A 16,344-nucleotide genomic window follows, 5' to 3' on the forward strand; every position below is an offset into this window, starting at 1 on the left:
AAAGCAATGCCTCAGCTTTCATATGGATGTCACTGGCCATCCATTTGGAGTCAGGGAGATACAATGCACATGGCTTCTGGGGCCCGCGTATTCTGGAGAATTGTGGTTACTGTATGCGCTAAGGTATAATTCAGTCCATATTTATTGAACGTTTCAATGCTGAGTGTGCCTTCTACTCAAGACACCGAACTAAACAAGAGGATAAGAGATGAACCACCTAGTGGCTGCTTTTCGAGGTAAGTTCCCATCTGTCCCTTTCCAGCCCGGTTTCTTTCTTTTTTTTTTTTTTTTTAAATTTTCGTAATGTCGATTTGTTAGAGAAAAAGAGACAGACACAGAGCTAGCAGGGAAGGAGCAGAGAGAGAGGGAGACACAGAATCGGAAGCAGGCTCCAGGCTTTGAACTGCCAGCACAGAGCCCGATGTGGGGCTTGAACCCACGAACCGCGAGATCATGACTTGAGCCGAAGTCGGACACTCAACCGACTGAGCCACCCAGGCGCCCCTCCAGCCTGATTTCATGTGCCTACACAGAGTGGCTGCTTTCAATCAGTCACCAAGCATGTGGTAGGCACAGTGAAGTACATCTTTAAGGAACTCACTCTCTAGTTCGGGAGAAAAGACACGTGTACATAAAAGAATTAGCGATCAATACGAGGTCATATAGAATCAAGCGTTAGAATGTGGTGACAAAGACGTGAGTATGGGTTGGAATTTTAAAAGGGGATAAAATGGCTGAAATCCAGTTAGTGAGGGTCTCTGTGGAAGAAGGAAGCTTGGGAGTTGGCCCTCGAGTGAAGAATTGAACTAATGCAAAGGACAGAAAAGTGAGCCTTGCAGACTGGAAAACAGATGAGCTTGAACAAAGCACAGAAGTAGAATGAGAGAGCTGTGCCTGCTTGTTTCTCTTTGTCCTTCCTTTATAGTTTCTTGCTGCCGCTTCGCCCATTAGAGCTCCTTCCACTCCAGCTAATAGGCTGCAAATTTATAGAAGAGCCGCTTGGTTTTTACGCCATCTGTTCAGGGAATGTTGTGTACCTACTCTCCCAACTTTGGAAGGAGGGGAGGATGAATTGCATTTCACGAGGAAAAAAATGGAATCATGAAACACAAATGTGCTCTTTTCCTTCCTTTCCCTTCCCTTTCATCCCAAATGATTCGGACCTGAAGCGTTGGATGGGGCTGGACACCCATGGTGCGGGGAGAGAGGGTTAGCTGTGGTGTGTCAGATCTTAAGCAAGGTGAAGAGGGCCACCATGCAAAGGGGAGGTAGGGCCTCTGAGGGTGAGAGGGCATCCACATACAGGGTGGCTCCATGTGTGTGTCAGGGTGTGAGCACGATGACAGAGGCATCCTCACGTGAGGGCAGCCGGACACAGGATATCGGAGCCCGAGTAGAGAGGAAAGCATCTGTAATGGAGAAGGAGTGGCAGAAGAGGTAAGGAATGGATCAAATAAATACATAGAGGTTTCTCACCGTCGGGAAAAGAGAGTTACAAATACGGAAAGGAAGAAAACGAAAATGAACGGTGTGATGTTACATTGGAAGTAGGTGAAATAGTATGAAGCATGGTTTGCAAGACAGAACAGGTGGATGGATAGACTGGATGGATGGATGGATAGAGAGATAGATAGAAATATAAACAAAGACGTACATATGCATATACGTACTGTGGCAGATGGACTACAAGATAGCCCCCTTGCCTCTATCACTTAATAAAGTGATCGGAGTAGCAAGCTCTTAAGATAATCCCCAGTGATCCACACTTCCTGGTATTCATGCCTTTGTGTAATTGCCTCCCCTTAAGTGTGGCAGGACCTATGACCTGCTTCTAACCAATTCAATACGGCAAATAGGATGTCGTTTCTGTGCTTATGTTACGTAAGATTGTAATGCCCGTCTTGCTTGGAGACTCTCTCTCCCTTGCTGGCTTTGATGAGGCAAGCTGCTGTGTTTTCAGTGGTTCTGTAGAGAAGCCCACAGGGCAAGGAACTGAGGGCAACCTCCAGCCAACAGCCACCGAGAAACTGAGGCTCTCTGCCACCACATGAGCTGAGAAGGGGGTCCTTCCCCAACCGAACCTGCAGATAAGATCACAACCCCAAACAGACATTTTGTGACACCCTAAAGCAAAGGAGCCGGTTAATCCATGCCAGGATTCCTGACCTCAGAAACTGTGAGATAATAACTGGGTGTTGGTGTAAGTTGCTAAGTTTGTGAAATTTGTTATGCAGCAATAGATAACTCGTTACATGTAGTGCATGTACCTTAGTTTTCACTGCGAAGGCTTAAGGACAACAACACTCCAATAGCAATACATATACCTAGTGCCCAGATTTTCTTCCAATGTCATTTCCAACTACAAGGAACCATGGCTTCTTGGAGAAATGGCTCATTCCAAGGCTATAGTGTGGAAGGTACAAGAGGAGTCTGGAGCATCATCTTGTGCCGGAGAGTAAGAAAATGCTCAAAGAATGACAGAGATGTGTCAAAAGGACCCACTAGCCAAACCACGGGTACTTTGAGCATCAAAATAAATGATAATAGTGGTGATTTATGAACCGACTGAATAAATAGGAAGTCATGTGTTGACAGATACATAAATAACTTTGTGAATTAAAAGTTTGATAAGGAATGAGACATTTAGTTCATTTCTTTTTTCTTTTTTTTTTTTATTGCTGAGTGATGTTCCATGGTATGGATATACTACCTTTGATTTATCTGTTCATCCGTTGATGGGCATCTGGGTTGTTTCTACCTTCTGGCTATATTATGCATAATGCTGCTATGCATATCTGTGTACAGACTTTTGTGTGGACATGTTTTCATTCCTCTTGGGTGTATACATAGCAGTAGAATCGCTGGGTCGTATGGTAACTCTATGCGTAACCAACCTTTTGGGGAACCACCATACTGTTTTTCACAGGGGCCGCCCCATTTTACATTCCCGCCAGCAGGGTGTGAGGGTTCTGACTTCTCCACGTTCTTGCCAACACTGGCTGTTAGTACATGTAATCCGGGCATCGTAATCAAACTGTGAAAAACTTCCTTCTGAGAATGAAAACCACGAGGTGCTCATAAAGGCCTGGAGTCGAAGATTTTGAAACCAGCCCGTGTGTAGCACTGGGAAGTATTTAAGGAGAACACACTAGATGTGGGGCATTATAACAGGAAGTGGGCTCTTTGAAGGGGTTTCTCCTGCTTGTGTTAAGTAAATGGGGCACCTGTGACTCAGATTTCCCTGGCAAGCCGGGAAGTGTATCAGGCTCTTTAGATCTGGTTCTACAGGCAGGGTAGCGTGACTGAAAAAACTAATGTCCCCAATCACCCGATGGTAGGTAGGTGGAGGCAAATCACAACACTTTTTGGCTTCTCAGTGAACCAGGCAGATGGGAGACGGCAGAGCACATCCAGGACATCTGTAATTGGCCCCGAATGTCCGGCTCTGAGCTCAGGGTTGCCTTTAGGCCACTAACTGGTGACCCACTAACCAGATCTGACCCGCAGAGAGATGTTTTGCCTGGCCCACGTACTGTTTCAAACATTACGATTCTAATTTCTTCACACTCTCCATCTGTGACAGTCCCCACGGCTCCGTATGGTTTTAAACCTAACCTGGGTGACTCTTCTACATGATCCGTCTGGCTCCTGGAGGTATCTGGATGTGCACGTCCTGTTTAGATGGTGCCTGAGTCATATGGCTAAAGCCTGGGTAAGTCATTGAGTAAAATATCACTGCCGTCATCACAAAGCAAACAGTCACATCTCTACAGTGCATCATCAACAAGAAGTAGTTATTAAGCAGAAAATTGTGCAACACGCGACATAGAGAACAAAAAATAGATGTGACCTGTGTCTACTAGGACCTTACAGACTAAAATAAACCACTCGGACACAGACGGACATTCATGTGGCCAACAGAGAGTGGAAAAAGGCATGCAGGCCACGAAAATAAACACGGCGTGAGGTCAGCACTGAGCGTGGCAGCACAAACTCACAACTGTGCGGTTGCTCCCACAGGCATCCTAAAAACAGATTTCTCTACAAAACACACTCTTCCTAGATTATTCCTACTAAAAGTTGAAAGTGTTTGCTGATGAGGTCTTCCTCATAGGATTTGCAAGACGTGAATTTCCAGCCTTTCGGGAATGCAAACATGCTTGTTTGTTTGCTTTCTTTCAGCGAGTTCTCTTATGGCAGGTGTATTCGTTGCAATGGTCACCCGTGGGGCGCCTGGGAGACTCAGCCGGTGAAGTGTCTGACTCTTGATTTTGGCCCAGGTCATGATCTCACGGTCCGTGAGTTCGAGTCCCGTGTCGAGCTCTGCACTGACAGTGCAGAGCCTGCTTGGGATTCTTTCCTTCCCTCTCTCTCTCTGCCCCTTCCCTACTCATGCATGCGCTCGCTCTCTCTCTCTCTCTCTCTCTCTCTCAATAAATAAATAAACATTAAAAAAATGTGGGGTGCCTGGGTGGCTCAGTAGGTTAAGTGTCTGACTTCGGCTCAGGTCACAATGTCACGGTTCATGGGTTCGAGCCCCATGTCGGGCTCTGTGCTGACAGCTCGGAGCCTGGAGCCTGCTTCCGATTCTGTGTCTCCCTCTCTCTCTGTCCCTCCCCTGCTCATGCTCTGTCTCTCTCTGTTGCAAAAATAAAATAAACATTAAAAAGAAAAAAGAAATAATCAGTCGTGTGATTAGAAATGTAGTTTGGAGCAGAGCACACACATCCCTAAATGCGATTACTACCTTGACCAGTATCCGTCACCAGCCGGCTCACCCATCTCAGGCTGCTGGGAGCACCAGCTGCCAGTGGTTCACACTATATCCTTCTCCAGAGAACTGCCCTTGCCTGAGGGGGGTCTCGTAGCCCAGAGATGCCAGGATGTTATGCTCCCCCAGGGAGGGAGGTGGTCAGCTAATGAGGGCTGAATACAAGTTATAAAAGTCCTGGACTCTTGCCCGAGATGGGGCAATCCTACAGCATCGCACACACTTCAGAGCTCCCCGTGGGGTCAGGCAGAAGCCAGACTTCGCTGGACACTCATCTTTGCCTGGCTTCTTCCCCTGCCCTCTCCTGCTCCCCTTATTCTCTTACAGATGTCACTTGAGAGCACTGTCTCAAAAACCACATGCACCGGAAATCCCATCTCAACGAACAAAGGAAAAAGAGACTAACATAAGAATAGACTCTTAGATATAAAGAACAGACTGGTGGTTACCAGAGGGGAGGTGGGGGGACCATCGGTGAAATAAAGGGGATTAAGAATACACTTATCATGGGGCGCCTGGGTGGCTCGGTCGGTTGGGCATCTGACTTCAGCTCAGGTCATGATCCCACAGTTCGTGAGTTCGAGCCCCACATCGGGCTCTGTGCTGACGGCTCAGAGCCTGGAGTCTGCTTCGGATTCTGTGTCTCCCTCTCTCTCTGCCCCTCCCCTGCTCGCTCTCTGTCTCTCAACAATGCATAAATGTTAAAAAAAAAAATTAAAAAAAAAGAATACACTTATCATGATGAGCAGTGAGTAATATATAGAATCGTTGAATCACTACATTGCACATACACCTGAACTAATAGAACACTGTATGTTAATTATACTGGGATTAAAAAAATAAATAAAAAACAAAGAAACCCCATCTCGGGTTCAGCTTCTAGGAAACGTGAAATAGGACAACTGACCTGTCCTACAAAGTTATCCTTATGGGGTCAAATTTTTCAAGAGTTGTTAAAGCATGATACACATGACATTATAGGCATCTTATGGTTAAAAAGTAACAGCTCTGAGCTGGGGCAGCCAAGGTGACCCTCTAATAGTGTCCTTAAGGCAGTTTTACGGCATTTATGCTTCTGACCCATGGAAGAGCCATTTCAGTTCATACCCCAGTCATAAAATTACTTTTCCATCAAACCAAAGTGCTTATAACCCCTTCCTTTACTGGAACTCAGAACCCGGAGAGAGAGGAGAGAGACAGAGAGAGAGAGAAATGAGGCTAAGCTATAAAATTATGAAGACAAGTAGTGAGCTTAGATTTGCCTTCTGGAGATAGACAATTAACATGACACGTGAGCTCTGGATCGTATGGCAAAGTACATTCCAGTAAAAAGCACTGCAATTTTGATGGGGGAAATGTGTTCATGGATCACTCTGGCTTCCACAGCACCCGGTATACTTAATCTTCTTAACGACTTCGTACAACTTTTCCCCCCAGAACCTAATAAGTTTGAAGTATATGTGTGCGTGAGTTTCCTAGGCTGCCGTAACAAATGACTACAAACTTGGCGTCTTAAAGCAAAAGAAGTTTATGGGGCGCCTGGGTGTCTCAGTTGGTTAAGTGTCTGACTCTTGATCTCGGCTCAGGTCAGGATCTCACAGTTCGTGAGTTCGAGTCCCGCGTGGGGCTCTACGGGGGCAGCACGGAGTCTGCTTGGGGTTCTCTCTCCCTCTCTCTCTGCCCCTCCCCTATTTGTGCTGTCTCTCTCTCTCTGTCTCGCAGAATAAATAAAAATTAAAAAAAAAAAAAACAACCCAGAGTTTATTCTTTTATAATTCTGGAGGCCAGAAGTCCAGAGATCAAGGCACGGACAGGGCTGTACTCTGTCCATCTCTGTAAGGGAAGATCCAGGCTTTGCCTGGTGGATGTTGGCGTTCCCTTTCCCCTCCTCTGTCTTCACATGGCCTTCTGACTGTGTGCGTCTTCTCCTCATGGGTCTGTCCGAAATCTCCCTCTGCCTCTCTCACAAGGACATTTGCCATTGGATTTAGGGCCCTCCATAATAATCCAGGCATTACTTCATTACCTCCTTAATCATATCGGCAAAGAGCCTCTTTCCAAATAAGGTCAGGTTCACAGGTTCACAGATGGACATCTTTCGGGGTGCTATGTTGGGGTCAACTACAGTGTGTGTGTATGTGTGTGCACAGCCGCACCAAGATAGAGAGGGCCGTGCACCGTTGAGGAATCCAACCAGGGCAGCACTTACGCACCGTACTCAACTCTGAACGCCCACAGTCTCGCCTCTTTAGAGGCAGCCCGGAAGACTCTTGACGAAATCCAGGTTCATAATTTTGCCCGAGCACAGATTGCATCACATGTGCGATGAGGTGAGAGCACTACATGGAAATAGGAACCTGGTCATTGAGTAGTCACCCAACGCCCACATGTTAGTGCAGCTTTTCTGTGCTCTAACCTTGTCGATGATTCTCATTATGCTTAGTGTGTTTTATAGGGTGGCATGCTATGCTACGGTGGGATTTGGAGTGTAAGGATTTAGAAAGGTCTTTGATCTTTTAAGAATGCTGAAGGTCATGGTGCGCCTGGGTGGTTCAGTCGGTGAAGCGTCTGACTTCGGCTCAGGTCATGATCTCACAGTTTGTGGGTTCGAGCCCCGCGTCGGGCTCTGTGTTGACAGCTAGTAGCCTGGAGCCTGCTTCGGATTCTGCGTCTCCCTCTCTCTGCCCCTCCCCTGCTCACACTCTGTTTCTCTGTCTCTCTCTCTCTCAAAAAAACAAACAAAAAAAAAAACCCCAAAAAACAAAAAACCAAGCATTTAAAAAAATGCTGAAGATCAATTGTCTATGGGAAATTTTCGGATAGTGGCACAAAGCACATGTCAGGGGCTGAGACAGTTGGTGACAGCAGGAGACAGGCCAGTAATTCCCAGCTAAGGCCACTCCTTTAAATAACTGCTATCTGTTTATATAAGTTAAATATTTGTAAAGTAAACTGATTTCAGCTGAGGCAGAAAACTACTAAAGAAGTATTTGAAACCGTTTATGCTGCTTCTTAAAATACAGATGTTCTATAAAATATTTTAAAAAACGAAAAAGGAAAAAGGGGGCTCCTGGTTGGCTCAGTTGGTAGAGCGTGCGACTCTTGATCTCAGGGTTGTAAGCTCGAGCCCCACAATGGGTGTAGAGATTACTTAAAAATAAAACCCTTAGGGGTGCCTGGGTGGCTCGGTAGGTTGAGTGTCTGACTTTGGCTCGGGCCATGATCTCATGGTTCCTGAGTTCGAGCCCCACACTGGGTCTCTGCCATCAGCCTGTCAGTGCAGAGCTTACTTTGGATCCTCTGTCTCCCCCTGTCTCTCTGCCCCTCCCCTGCTTGTGCTCTCTCTCTCTCTCAAAAAATAAATACAACATTAAAAAAAAAATCTTTTGAGAAAATACAGATGTTCTGACATCTTTGAAATATTATGATTTTAAAAAGCCTCACATATTGCCTGGCATATTTTTCCTTGCATATCATTAAAGGCACTTCAGGAAAACAAACAAAAAAGTTTAAGAAATTAATTACTGAGCATAAAGTGATATGCAGCCGTGATGAAGGAAACAGTGAATTGCAAAATAAATTGCCTCACTAAATTACTTTCTTCTTGTATTTAGATTGCAAATTACACCTTGCACCTTCTTTGAGGGCCGTTACAATAAAAAAAAAATATGTGCATTAATTATGTCTGTGTGGTAACCTAGGTACAAAGAAACTTGGATCGAAGAATTAATTCATTTTACTGACAACAATGGGTTGGCTGGAGAATTACTTTTCCTGGGATATTAGAAAAATAGCCATAGTGCTTTCCGTCTCTATTACAGCACTTTTCCTACTCAACCTGAAAAATTGGTTATGTAAAAGCAATGTTCTTTCGCACACAACGACAAACTCCTCGAAGTCAAGGACTTTAAGATTTCTCCCCCACACCTCCCCTCTCCTTTGCTAGAAATGCCCATGTGCTGCTTAGCGCTGTGTATTGTATGTAATAGATACCCAATAAATGATGGCTGCAATGCAGCCCATATCCCAGGAAGATAGGGGGCTAACCCACAGTTGTAGGCAAGTTATAGACCTCAGGGATGTTTGGCACTTTGGGGAACTATCTACCATTGCCCTTTGAGGACCCATCTTTCTTTCTTTCTTTCTTTCTTTCTTTCTTTCTTTCTTTCTTTCTTTCTTTCCTTTTTCTCGCCTATTTTTTCTGTTTTTGTCTTTTGTCTTCCTTTCACCTGTCTCTTCCCTCCTAACTATTTGCCAAACTCCAGATGTTGAGATTTAAACCCCCAATGTGATGGAATTTGGAGGTGGGGCATTTGGGACATCATTATGTCACGAGGGTGGAGCCCACGTGAATGGGAGCGGGTGCCCTTATAAAAAAGATCCCAGAGCACTCCCTAGCCCTTTCGGCCAGGTGAGGACGCACAGAGAAGATAGCCGTCTATGAACCAGGAAGAGGACAGTGGCCAGACACTAAATCTTCAGGTGCTTTGATCTTGGACTTCCCCGTCTCCAGAACTGTGATCAGTAGACGTTGGGTGTTTATAGGCCACCTGGTCTGTGGTATTTTATTCTAGGAGCCCAAACGGACCAAACCAGCATGCCTTGGGCTGCCCGCATGATCTAGCATCCAATAGGCTTTTCCTAGGCTCACAGGTGCATTGTCTGGACCTCAGGGAAATTCTGGGGCAGGCTTCTCATTTTATGATTCCATCAAGAACCTGATCGCCCCCACTCAATAGCACTGAGGGAGACGGTGCAGAGGAAGCAAGTTCCAGATCAGAGCTTGACAGCAAGTTTTGCTCCCTGCTGATACGCCACCTTGCATGTGCTTTTGTGGCACTACCAGGAAACAGAGGGGACGCAGAAATCAACACGGAGGGAAGAGATGTGAGTTTTGACAAAGGAAGGAGGAGCTCCGGGAGACTAGAAAAAGCAGAAGGAAAAATTAAGAGGGAACTCAGATTGATAATAGATTAACTTCTTAGCCCAGCTTCTCTAAGCCAAAATTGCAATTTTTGTTCAAATCCTTCTAGAACCGATTAATAAAACATGTAGTTTCCTCTACATTTAATAACTTTTGGGTTTTCACATTTGTGTTATTAATGAACACTGAATTGTAACCGTTCTAGTCACGCATGAATATGAAATGGTGCATTTGTGTTATTCCAAGTGATTTTGCGGACCCTTTTCACCCCGAACCCTCAGCCGCAGGAATCCTACCTCTGGGTTTGCGATCATAGCCAGCACCCCCTTCCTGGCCTGGCCAAGACAGCACACAAATCCTCCTCATATTAGGTTTTGTCTACCTCACCTTGGACTCTGAAGTCTCTGTTCTTCCCCCAGAATCATCCCCTCCCCTTGGATGTGGGCTGCACCTAGTGACCTAGAGTGACTTATGTACTTAGCGACTTACTTTGAAAAAATAGATCATGGCGAAAATGATGGGATGGAACTTCTGTGATTAGGTAGGTTACAAAAGACTGACTTCTGTCTCGCTGCTATCTGCTTTCTTGGCTTGCACACTTTGATGACACAAGCTGTTTTATTGGAGAGGCCCATGGGCCAAGTTACTGAGGGCCACTTCTGGCCAATAGCCAGCAGGGAACTGAGGCTCTTTAGTCCAATGGCCTCAAGGAACTGAATCCTGCCATCAACCAGGTGGGTGAGCTTAGGAGTAGAACCTTTCCCAGTCAAGCCTTGGGATGAGGGTCGCCCAGCTGACACCTTCACTGCCCCTGAGAGACTCTCACGCAGAGGACTCTGTTAAGTTGGGCCAGATTCCTGACCCACTGAAACTATGTTATATGTTGTTACTTTAAGCCGCTAACTTTGTGGGTAATTTGCCAAGCAGCAGTAGATAACCAGTACAGACCCTGAAGCCATACTCTGGATCTCGGCATACTTGGCTGTCACATTTTCCAGTACTTAGAAGGATACTGTCATGGATATTTCCTGAAACTGGCTGGCCAGTGTCTGACCCTCTTTTCTAGTACTGGGAAATCCTCAACTCTGGGCATCAGTGGCCCTTTTTCCACTAGGGCAGTGTGTTCTAACGTTTTTCATGTCATGCCAGGCATAGAACATGAATACGAGAGGCGCCTGGGTGGCTCAGGCGGTTGAGCGTCCGACTTTGGCTCAGGTCACGATCTCACAGCTCGTGAGTTCGAGCACCGTGACGGCTCAGAGCCTAGAGCCTGCTTCCGATTCTGCGTCTCCCTCTCTCCATCCCTTGCTTGCTCACACTCTGTCTCTGTCTCAAAAATAAACATTTAAACAATTTTTTTAAAAAAGAAAATGAATATGAGGTGTACTCTATGAACGCATGAGGCTGCTCAAGGCCAGGAAAGACCACCAGCTCTGTGGGCTCCAGGCGTTCAAGGGCTACCCTCTATAACCCACCCATAGAATAAGCTGGGAATCTCTGCTCACAGGGAGCCCCTGGCATGATCATGCCACCTAGGCTTTGCCAACTTTGAAATTTGAGTGAGTGATGAGAAGATTGGAGGTCAGAGAGATGAGAGTCCAGGCAGTGGAGGTGGCATCTGATTGATGGTGGCTGCTGTGACCAGTGGTGGGGCCCTGGCCTGACTACCTTTGGCCTTTGTTTTCAGGCTTGTGTCAATTCTGAGAACCATCCGATATCTTTCCAGTAAATTCTTTCTGCTTAAGAGAGCCGAACTGGCTCCTACTGTTTGCAACCAAGAACGTCAGCAGATAGATACATATCAGTATTATTGCAATACATGGCAAAGGCTGAAAACAGGTGCCAGACGTGGTGGACGAGTTCAAGGCTAATGGATTTTTACCACGTATATCTCTATGTACAAGCCGAATGTTTTCATAATTAAAATTTACTTTTAATCATGTATTATAATTACCCATTACAGAAACATCTTGTGATTTTTTTTTTTTTTTCCTTCAACTCTTTTTGGTAACAATTGGGTCCAGGTATGATTATTGGGTAGTCATTTCCCATGTAGCGCATCATAATCTCTTTTCCAGGTCTTCAAAACCATATTTTTAAGGGGCCATATATTTATTTCACACTATGCCCGTGCAAGAGGCCTGGAGGGAGGTCTGAAATTGGGCCCAATATCCACTGACTAAATCAAGAGAAAGGAGTGTCTGTTTCTAATTGGTTGGCCTCCTTCTCCTGGCAATTCCGCTGCCCAGCGGGATACATTTAAAAAAAAAAAAAAAAAATTCAAACCAACGTGCTAAACACGCTCCTGCAGTCCTACTTCTACTGAGTGGCTTGGAGTGCATTTATTCTACCTTGATTAGCCAACATTTAAATAGAGTGTGGCTTACATTGGACTCGTTGTTGCTGTAATGTAAATGAAAGTTTTAGAACAATTTAAATACAATGACATCCTGTAATTTGAAGTGCATTGGCTTGGAAAAAGTCATCAAACAATAGGTTACAATGATCAGAAATTTTTATTAAAGAACAAGAGGGCATCAAGTTGTCTGGGTAATTGAGGGAGAAATTAGACTTGAATGACTTTATTCGTTCTGGCCAGACATTAGGGGCCTTCAATTAAATCACCATTTACCTACCCTCTTCAAGACAAAATAAATACTTCTCTATTCAGCAAACTATTCGTTCCTTGCATATTTGGACAAACAATTACCACCACAATATCTTTGCAAGCAAACAAAATACCAGAATTTACATCATGTCGTTTACACGTGTTGAGATCGATTTTGCCAGCTAAGGAAAGGATAACCCAAACAAAGGGAAGCCAGGAAAACAAAATAGTAATGCTAGGATGGGTCAGAGAGCAACACTTGGCAAGTTGTGCCAAATTAGTCGACCAAGCAAAGCACTCTATTGGGAATTGCAAAGTAGGAAGTCCTAGTTTTGACTCTGCTGACCTCGGTGAATATTTCCTTGTTTTAAAAATGTGCATAATTCTTTGCTACCTAACCAAGAGGCCTGTTAGGAAAATTAACGAGTCTATAAAATGTTTTGACGTCTCTAGAAGCCCTTTCTAAACCCACACTATAATCTTGTATTCATATAGTTCGTGTTCCTGCTCTTTGAAGATATGCCAGTCTTTATTAGTATTCCTGTGCCACCTTCTACGACTCCAAGTTCACTTTAAGTCCTCATAAAATTAATTAATCAAATGACCACTATTTTAAAGTGGGAGACTTTGCCTTCAGAAATGGTTTCCAGTCCCCACATGCTAAACGCTGAGGTATTAAGTCCCGTGCAGAATAAAGAGCAAGTAGGTTCACGGAGAGGGAGGCGGCGGACAGGGTCCCTCGCCCCGTCCGGGGCAAGCTCGGCCGGCAGAGCCCGGGCAGCCCGTGGGCAGTCTCGGGACCGCTCACCTCGGGGACCCAGCGGGGCCCCCGGAGCCCGAGCCTCTCCGTTCGTCCCGGGAGCCCGCGGGCCGGGCTCGCGGCGGCCCCAGCCGGGCTCGATTACTTTCGCCTGGGCGAGAAGCAGCACCGCCGCTCCAGCGGGAACCCTACGGGGGGGGGGGGGGGGGGGGAGGTGGGGCGACGACAACAAAAAGAAGTAAAGTAGGAGGAGATTCTCCCGGGAGGGCCCGGGCGGAGGGGGGGGGGAGGCGGCGGGCTCGTGGGAGGAGGCAGGGACCGGCAGAGGGACCCCGCGCCGGTAGCCCTGCGCCCCGCCGGGGAGAAGCGCTCCGCCGCCCCCGCCGCGCGCCTCGCCGCCCCCCCGCCTCCCACTCCCGCGGCCCGCGCGCCGGGACCCCCGCGAGCCCGCCCCTCGCCGCCCGCGCTCCCCCCGCCCCTCGCGCCTCCGTCCCCGCCCCCTCGCCCAGCGCCGCCCGCGCGCAGCGTCTCGCGCCGGCCCGGCCCGCCCGCCGGGAAACAGCCGCGAGAGCAGCGGCCGCGGCGGTCGCCACCGCGCCTTCTGCGCCCGCGCTCACGCTTCGCCCCCGCCCTCGGCGCCGCGTCCCGGGCCCGCGCCCCGGCCAACGTTCTCTCGGGGCCTCCCCCGGCCCGCCGCCCGCTCCCCCGTCTCCGAGCCCCCCAACCGCCGAGCTCTCCCTCGGCGCGCGGCCCGCCGCCTGCTTCCGGGGCGGGCGGACTGGGCGCCTGGTGCCGGCGGCCGCAGCGACAGCGCCCCCGGGAAGCAGAGGAGGAAGGAGAGAAGAGGTGGAGGTGGCCGCAGGCTGAGTCGCGGCCGGGATGTCCGGGCAGCCGCCGCCGCCACCGCCGCCGCCGCAACAACAACAGCAGCAGCAGCTGCCGCCGCCACCGCCGGCGGCCGTGGCCCCCGTCTCCGGAGTCGTCCTGCCGGCGCCCCCGGCCGTCAGCGCCGGCTCCTCTCCGGCCGGCTCGCCCGGCGGCGGCGCGGGCGGCGGCGGCGGCTTGGGGGCCGCGGCGGCCGCCCTGCTCCTCCACCCGCCGCCGCCGCCGCCGCCCCCCGCCACCGCGGCCCCGCCGCCGCCGCCGCCGCCCCCGCCGCCCGCCTCGGCGGCCGCCCCCGCCAGCGCGCCCCCCGCGCCCCCGGGCCTCGCCGCGGGCCCCGGCCCGGCCGGAGGCGGCCCGGCCGCAGCCCTGGCGGCGGGCAGCAGCGCCGCGGCCCCCTTCCCGCACGGGGACTCGGCCCTGAACGAGCAGGAGAAGGAGCTGCAGCGGCGGCTGAAGCGCCTCTACCCGGCGGTGGACGAGCAGGAGACGCCGCTGCCGCGATCCTGGAGCCCGAAGGACAAGTTCAGCTACATCGGCCTCTCTCAGAACAACCTGCGGGTGCACTACAAAGGTACTGGGCGTGTGTCGTCGTGCGGTGGGAGTGGGGCCGCTGACCCGACGTGTCCTGCCGCCGCCGCAGCCGACTCTCGACCCGCCCCCGACCCCCTCCCGCCCGGGGCCCTCCGAGGTGACTCGCCGCCCGTTCGCGGCTGCGAGGGTGGGACCGGGGTCGCGGGGAACGGGCGAGATTGTCGGGCAAGGCAGGTGAGTAGCATGTCCCTAGGTGTAATGGAGCCGGTGATCCTAGGCCAGGAGTGGGACACCTTGAGGGAATCCAGGATGACAGGACATAACTCGCTTTCCGATTTCCCTTGAAGATAAATCTTAGGGCTTGGGTGGAGGAATCCACGGACCCGGAGTTGGGTTACATTGTTCTCCAAGTGGTGGTGATGGGGTCAGGCGTTCTCTTCTTACGTGGGGGTGGGGGGGTGGGGGGGTGGAGGGTGGACAGGCACGATCCCGAGGTATGATTTCTAATTAAGGGAGATCAGGGATATATAGGGGGAGGGGTAATCAGTGGAGGATTTTGTCCAAAATTAGGCCAGAGATTGTCTACGGGGACAAAAGGGCAAGGGCCCCAAGTTTGCCATCAGTGTTTCTTACTCAGAGCAACGGGGAGGGGAAGAGGTGAAGCTCAAAAGTAGGTGTTTTCTTAGGGGAGCAGAAACCTACCACTAGTGATTGGAAATGCCCTATATTTATGTGCTCGTATTATATGAAGTCTAATTGAAAACGGATATTTAAAAATGTTATATAGCATTTTAAAGAAAACGGCTTTACGTTTTACACCTGCAGTTAAAAAAAAAAAACAAAAAAAAAACAACAGCAGCCTTAGGCTTGTCCCCTCCTCCCTCACCTATCTGTTAAAACAAAGCATTAAGTAGATCAGTTTTATATGAAATTATCAATTGCTCTGACAATTCTTGAAACGTAGCAGTCTAAATGAATAGCATGCGTCAAGTTTACTTGTCGGGAGAAAACAAAATCTAACGTATGTCTGTCTGGAAGCAAATCCAGTTTTTAGGCCCCAAACCTGAAGCAAGAGCTTTTACATTTCAAAGCAGCCTCGTTTTGATTGGCTACAAAGGAAGGGGCCTCATCAGATCCTAGTGACAGGGGATATAGAGGGTATAAACAGTTTTTGTGGATAAATTCTTGAAGTACACAGGACTAGAATCGGAGAAGAACCTTGATAAATAAGTTACTGTTTGATCAGAAAGGAGAATGGCGGCAGAAATCTAGCAAATGGTTTGGCTGGAAAGAATCACGCACAAAAATAGGCCTTGTTGCACATTCCTTCTTTTTCTCCATAGATCCACAGAAGTACTTTCCGTTTTAAATATTATGTTCCTTATTCTAAAATGGCTGAAAATGACCTTTGCTTTCTTTTTAAGTTAGGACATTTCGTTAATGCTCTGTGAAGGCTATTTAATTTTGCGTTTTAATTCTTGTGAGCTGTGCTGTGCTGTGAAGTGTTTACTTCTGATCTGGCTACCGGAAAGCTTTTTGTTAGACTTGACAAAACTTTATCTTAAATTTATGGTTGATGGTTAATAGTTAGCTTATAAAATCAGAGGCAAGCGATATGGAAAATTATTGAACAAAGAATCCTACCTTTCTTGAGTCCCGCAGTCATTTGTGATTTTAGGCATGTTCCAGGACAGGGCCTCAGTTTCTTCCTCTGAGAGTTGAGTGAGTTGAGCTGGATGGTAAGGAAATTTCCAGCTCCGAATTTCCGTGAGATCTAGGATTTCTGATTAGAGTCTCTTTAGCACTGTAACATGCCTCGATTAGTTTTACTGACTCCTTTTACGTAAAATTGATGATTTGGGTCA

At 48.4% G+C, this 16,344-nt stretch overlaps 1 protein-coding gene across 1 annotated transcript in view; it reads left to right on the forward strand.

Annotated features, from left to right (window-relative positions):
- Positions 1–13,851: 13,851 nt before the first annotated feature.
- The window catches only part of RANBP9 (RAN binding protein 9), an 89,984-nt gene continuing 87,491 nt past the window's right edge, over positions 13,852–16,344 (forward strand). Inside the window, exon 1 of the mRNA XM_042937870.1 lies at positions 13,852–14,519. Coding sequence (XP_042793804.1) covers positions 13,943–14,519 — 577 coding nt within the window. The 5' untranslated portion in view covers positions 13,852–13,942. The remainder of the gene's footprint in view (positions 14,520–16,344) is intronic.

Source organism: Panthera leo, chromosome B2, assembly GCF_018350215.1.
Source record: "Panthera leo isolate Ple1 chromosome B2, P.leo_Ple1_pat1.1, whole genome shotgun sequence".
Classification (NCBI taxonomy): Eukaryota; Metazoa; Chordata; class Mammalia; order Carnivora; family Felidae; genus Panthera; species Panthera leo.